The 6,986-nt window shown below is 40.4% G+C and overlaps 1 protein-coding gene across 1 annotated transcript in view; it reads right to left on the bottom strand.

Annotated features, from left to right (window-relative positions):
- Positions 1-3,649: 3,649 nt before the first annotated feature.
- LOC140419502 (cell cycle control protein 50A-like) overlaps positions 3,650-6,986 on the bottom strand; it is a 35,254-nt gene continuing 31,917 nt past the window's right edge. Inside the window, exon 7 of the mRNA XM_072503381.1 lies at positions 3,650-5,233. Coding sequence (XP_072359482.1) covers positions 5,040-5,233 — 194 coding nt within the window. The 3' untranslated portion in view covers positions 3,650-5,039. The remainder of the gene's footprint in view (positions 5,234-6,986) is intronic.

Raw genomic sequence — 6,986 nt, 5'->3', positions numbered from 1 at the left:
GTTCAGGTTAGGTGGATTGGCCATGATAAATTGCCCTTGGTGTCCAAAATTGCCCTTAGTGTTGGGTGGGGTTACTGGGTTATGGGGATAGGGTGGAGGTGCCCAAGCACCTTGGGTAGGGTGCTCTTTCCAAGAGCCGGTGCAGACTCGATGGGCCGAATGGCCTTCTTCTGCACTGTAAATTCTATGAAATGTGAACGATGCCAAGGAGGCCCAGCCAACCACGCCCACATGTTCTGGTCTTGCCCCAGACTTACAGGGTACTGGACAATCTTCTTCGAGGCAATGTCCAAAGTGGTGGGGATAAGGGTGGAGCCATGCCCGAAAGTGACGGTCTTCGGGGTATCAGACCAGCCAGATCTATTCCTGGGGAGGAGGGCAGATGCCTTTGCCTCCCTGATCGCCCGCCGTAGAATACTGTTTGGCTGGCGGTCAGCAGCACCACCAAAGCTGCAGACTGGCTGTCCGACCTCTCGGAATCTCTCCAAATGGAGAAAATCAAATTCGCCATCCAAGGGCCAGGCGACGGCTTCCACAGAATGTGGCAGCCATTCACCCAATTATTCCAGGACCTGTTTGTGGCCAACGAACAGGCAGAAGAATAGCCAGGTAGCCAAGAATCAGGGGAAAGTAGCCGAGGCAGGGGAGGGAGGGATAGACCCGGGGGATAGCAGCTAAACCTAAGAGAAAAGAAAGGCGAATCTCAGAAGAGGAGGGGGTGGAAGAGGGAGGAGACAGGGAACAATAGAGGGGAACCGGGGGGGGGGGGGGGGGGGGGGAGGCAAGGGAATGGCAGCCAGAAGGAGGGCATGGGAAACAATAACAAACTTGGCATCTACAGGAGCAGAGAACAAGGAAAATCCGGGCGAAAGAACGAACGGCTGAAGCGGAGGTGATCGCGAGACAACGGCAGCGAAAACCGTCCGGGAGAAGCAAGCGACAACACCAACACCAGATCCATTCACGTATTGCCCTCTGTAATTATTTCCCCGGCGCCCAAATGTATATGTACCCCCTCCAGTTCCCCCCCTCCCCCCACAAACAGATGCCTACTTATGTGCTAAAAACAATACTGCCAATTGTACAGAGCTGCTGTTGTTGAGCCAGCACATAATACCCTACCAGTTATTTTGTTCTAACTTTTTTTATTTGTTGGTTTGCTGTTTAGCACAGGGCTACATCGCTGGCTTTGAAAGCAGACCAAGGCAGGCCAGCAGCACGGTTCAATTCCCGTAACAGCCTCCGTAATGTGGCGACTAGGGGCTTTTCACAGTAACTTCATTGAAGCCTACTTGTGACAATAAGCAATTTTCGTTTTTCATTTGTTGCTTGTTTTGTTTTTTGTGCGTGTTCCCTTCTCTTCTATGTATATATATGTATTCTATTCTGTGTACATAACGGTAAATATACTTTATTCAAAAACCCAATAAAAATCATTTATAATAAAAAGAATTCGTTGACAGACAGGAAACAGAGTGGGGAAAAATGGGTCTTTTTCCAAGCAGGCAATGTCTAGTGGGCACCCCAGAAATCAGTATCAGGGCCCTAGCTGTTCATAACACGTATAAATGACCAGGATGCGGGAACCAAATGTAACATTTCCAAGTTTACTGATGATAAAACTTGGTGGAATTGAGAGTTGTGAGGAGGATGCAAGGTGATTAAGATAAATTGAGTGAGTGGGCAATCACATGACAGATGCAGTACAATATGGCTAAATGTGAATTTTTACACTTTAGTGTGAAAACTGAAGAGTATTAATTAAATAGTGATATATTGGGAAGTGTAGATTGTTATGAAGCACGCTGATGTCATCTGCGAGGGTATTCCAACTTGGAACACCGGTTCTTGTGGATGTATAGTTTTGTTTTATTTGTTGTGAGGAGACAAGTGCAACCCCAGTGAGAATAAGCAGCCAAGTCATTGTGTAACAATTATTTAAGACTTTATTAAAGTAAAGACAAATACACATGAACAGGACTACTCTATCAAACAATTACGGTATATGAATTACTAAACAGTTTTATGTAGAATGTACCCCTTATTCCAAAGTACACCTACAGTACGTGAACTCCATAAACTTCCCCTGTTCTCCGAACCACCACCAAATTAAATAACCAGCTTATAGTTACTGCAAAATACAGGGATAATACTAGAGTCTGGGAAACGTCTTTTCCTCAACCATCAAGATATTTCAACTGCCTTTACGAAGGTTTTCTGCACTGCTTCGGCTCTGAGAATGAGGGGCACGATTGATGTAAACTTTACCTCTAGGCTGCTAGCTGGAAAACCAGCTTGTCCATTTTCTGGGAATACTGGGTGTGAACTGCTTCCCTGGCTTCTGATCTTCTGGCCAATTACACCTTTGTTCTTCTTTGATTATGCCTTGTGTATTCGGCTATCTGCCCCTATCAACCACCTTGAATATATATTAATATATGTATAGTTCATTGAGCTTCCCAAACATCTATGAGCTATTTATCCTCATAAGCCATTCACATTTGATCTTTATCTAAACAGCCTTCTAACTCGTTACTGAGGAGAAACACATTCATTAAGGCGATTTGAATACTGGCTACTGCTTATCTCTAGGCAAATTTCTACCTGTTGTTAGACATCTCGCATCCTATTTTGTTTATTTAAATTTGTTTTACTGCTTTTGCTCGGCACATTCATGACAGGATACACAAAGGATTCTGGGTGTCCTTGAACATCAGTCAATGAAAATGGAGAGGTAAGCATTAGGAAGGCAAGTGGTATGTTGGCCTTCAATACAAGAGGATTTGAGTTCAGAAGTAGGGATGTCTTACTGCAGTTATACAGGGCCTTGGTGAGACCACCCTTGGGGGTATTGCATGCAGTTTTAGCCTCCCTATCCATAACGGATATACTTGCCCTTGAGGGAGTGAAGCAGAGGTTCATGAGGCTGATAGCAGGGTTGGTGGGACCTTCCCATGAGGAAATATTGGTTCAACTGGGCCTGTATTCACTGGAATTTAAAAGGGTGAAAGGAGATCTGATTGAAACGAATAAAGTTCACACAGTGGTGGTCAGACTTAATGCAAGGAAGATGCTTTCCCTGGTTGGGAATCTAGAACCAGGGTACACAGTCTCTGAATACAGGGTAGACCATTTAGGAGAGATGAGGAAGTATTTCCTCATTCAAAGGGCAGTGAACCTGTGGAACTCTCTACCACAAATGGCTGTGGAGGCCATGTCACTCAATGTATTCAAAAAAATATTTTAATAGCATCAAAGGGGTATGGGGAGAAAGTGGGAATATGGCATTGAGATAGTGGATAACTATCGTCACATTGAATGGTGGAGCAGGCTCGAAGGGCCGAATGGCTTACTCTTGCTCCTAGTTTCTATGCAAGGCCAGTACTCTTTGCTCAACAAACTGATTAATTTTAAAAAGGATTACTTGAACAATGAAAGCCAATTTATTAACTTCACCACTGTTTAAATTCCTAAAGAAACCAGCAAACACAATAGCAAGGATTTTTAATTTTTTTCTTAAAAAAAAGAGTCCTGTTGAAGATTAAGTGTATCATCTGAAAAGGTCTTTAACACAGGAAACTGACAAAATCAAGCTTTAGAAACAACTTAAACCAAGGAAATATTTTTTAAAAATAGACATTTTCAAAAGTGTGATAAATAGACTTTAATTACATTCATATTACACATGCATTTTTCAACAAGAGCTGGGACAATACTCTAACAACTGAATGGTGCATGGTTGATTTATGCTGTGGTCTGTACATTCTTAAGTGCAACATATTCATTCTTCCCCAGAAAAAAGTATGTTTATATATTAAACCACCGATCAGAATGTTTCACAACAAAAAGCAGAGCTGGAAAGGAGCTTTCTTATTCCAAGAGGAATTCCAAGATAAATTCTCCAGCACAAAACAAAGTAACATTGAGCTGCTTATAGCCAAACATTTATTTTCATACCAGTAATTTTACATACCAATAAATTACAACTGGCAAAACATGACACTTGTATTTGTATTCCACCTCCCAGCCAACATTACACAACTGATAATTCCCTTCCCATTAAGGAAATATATACATATCCCCTCCCATCACTTTATAATCAACTCAAATATAAGGGGTTTTTAAACAACAGACTTCAAGAGTTACAACTGCTAAGGATATACCTCAGTGGTTTAAACACTCACAGTTACTCCCTTCTCAACAAACTTCTTGTGTACTCTACTGAAACACATCTACTCCTAGTTTTACCATCTGCAGATAGGTTGGTTGGTCTAGAAAAGGTACTACAATAATATTGGGTATAGGGGCTTTGGGAAATCAGCATAACTTGGAAGCTGCTTTACAGTATAAAATAATTTTGTAATATTTTGCATTGAAATATTAAGTTAATTTCAGTTCTGATCCTCAGCCTTAATTTCCAATTAGTTACTTATTTTTGATGTAATGTGAATGAATTCGATAAGGACAGTAAACAAAATAATTGCAAACTTTCATTCCCACGCCAAAGGGCAAACAGTTATCTCAGAGAACTAATTACCCATCATATGCATTTGCGTCTTACCGAACAATAACCTGAACTGGCGAATTTGTTAATGGTGTGTGGGGAAATACTCACTATATGTACAGGAAAGGACGTAGGTCTCCCTAGATCCTTAGCTGAACTTGCAGTCCACTGACAATTTCTGGTTGGCAAGTAAAAGCAAAAGTGCATTCATTTTACCACTGCTTAGGAAACATTAAAAGCGATTTATACCTCCAAGAATATTAACATCCATATGCACAGAAATTAAAATTTATAGCCATTAGCATTGATTGTAAAAAAAAAAACCAAACAATTCTGCACTACACTGCTTCACCTGCAAATCAAAAGGTTCTGAGCATACTTGAGAAGACAATCAAACACTGACAATGCACTGAAGACACAGCCAAATCTCATTTGTATAATAACTGATGTGGCTGTCTAAGATTTTCCTAAAGCTTCATCACACATCAGTACTCTGGATGGATGCACATGCAGTTAGTCTGTTGCAAAGATGCTATTAATTAGGAATGTCAGCACTGGTGTTGCGGTTCCCATATTTGTGGTGGATGATCAGTAGTACAACTCCCAGAAAGAAGCAGATGGAGCCAACAGTAATGTAAGCGATTCCAAGGAATGGATTCTTTCCTCCCATCCAGGAAATGGTGCTCAAGATCATTCTTTTTCGCCCATCAAAGCTGAGCACAGGATAATCTGAACACAGTATAGGAAGACTATGGATTGCATTTAACTTGAAACTTATACTTCTTCAACACTGGTTTATTTACTGGCTTTGGTTTTAAGAATACTATTTTTAAAATCAAACTTGAATTCAATTAACATTTGACCAAATTAAATCCCTCTTATAGGTTAAAATTTAATTTTTAAAATCTCTCACTCTACATCGTTCTGTGCTATGTTTCTATGCTGATAGTACACAGGGAACTGCTCAATTTTCTTTTGTGTTTCATTTTAAAAGATATACAGATAAAGTATGGGGAATACGCCATCCGACTTTCTATCATTCCCCCCTGGGAAGTACCTAACCTCTGCAATTTGACCATCAAAGTCATTAAATCTGAACCTAATCCAGATTTCCTCAAGAGGCACTTTCCAGCAGTGATCATGTCTTTCAGGACTTGAGAGAGGAAACCCACACAGACATGGGAGAACGTACAGACTCCACACAGTGACCCAAGCGGGAATCGAACCTGGGACCCTTGCGCTATGAAGCAACGGTGCTAACCACCATGCGATTCAAGGGTTACAAGTTTCAACTAAAACTCTCAAATTTAGTTCAGCTAACGCTCCCATAATGTGCCCACAATCACGACCTAGCACACATTTTTTAGTTTACAAAATTGATGCTGGGGCTTTGCACCACTGTATTTATTCATATTCAAAAGTAACAACTTGCATTTATAAAGCACCTTAGTGTAATAGAATATTCAGTGCTTCAAAATTGAACATCAAACCACATGAGATGAGGAAACTTGGTCAAAGTAGGTTTTCTGTGATGTTTTAACGGAAGAGAGGTAGAGAGACTTATGGAAGGAATTCCAGAGTTTTGGCCTAGATAGCTAAAGACACAGCTGCCAATAGTGGGTTGATGAAAATCTGGGATGCAGAAGAGGCCAAAATTGAAAGAGCACAGCGATCTCTAAAAGCTAGCGATAATTACAGGGACAAAGATTTCAGAGATTTAAAAACAATTATGAGAAACCTGCAACTAGCCAACAATATGTTCCCTAAAGAACCCTCTGAGGAAGGACAACCATAATACTGCAGTGCACGGAGAGTTGCAATCTACTTGCAGGATCTACCTACCGTGCAATCTATCATGCAGGATATCCAAACTTAAACAGCTGTTAAGATAGCAGTCAACAAAGACCAAATTAGTGATCATTTGTTTGCCAACTCGAAACAGAGGTGAGGGGAAAATATATGCAACTTTGTCATTTGTCACAAAATGTCAGGGACAAAATTATTAATGGAAGAGAAAAATGCAAACTAATATTTTCTTGTTTCCACAATTCAGATGTGCAACAAGGAACTATTTTGATAGTCAATACAGTAACTTACAAAATTGGTAAGTTTGTGATTTAATGGTTGAGATTAAGTCACAGCAAAAGCTTTTTGGATTACACTAGGACAAAGACCCATTTGCAAGTACAAAATGCAATAAAAATATTGCAACTTCAAATGGGCTGACTTTCAAAATTCCTACTCATACCAGCGCTGATGACCAGTTTCCTTTCCACTACACACTTAATCTGATATTTGTATCAATAATAGTCGATACAACGTTTTTATTCCTTTACTTTCCCATTTATTACTGCAAAGTAATTAGAACAGTGAAATAATAAGCACCAAGATGAGCCAATATGTTGCAACAATTCAGCATAAGCAGGTTTTTTCTAACGTGGTGCTGCAAACCTTTGGTCGTTGGAAGAATGTACGCCCATAT

Source organism: Scyliorhinus torazame, chromosome 1 (assembly GCF_047496885.1).
Source record: "Scyliorhinus torazame isolate Kashiwa2021f chromosome 1, sScyTor2.1, whole genome shotgun sequence".
NCBI lineage: Eukaryota > Metazoa > Chordata > Chondrichthyes > Carcharhiniformes > Scyliorhinidae > Scyliorhinus > Scyliorhinus torazame.
Note: the sequence above shows the minus strand (reverse complement) of the source record. Positions and strands in the feature narration are given on the sequence as shown.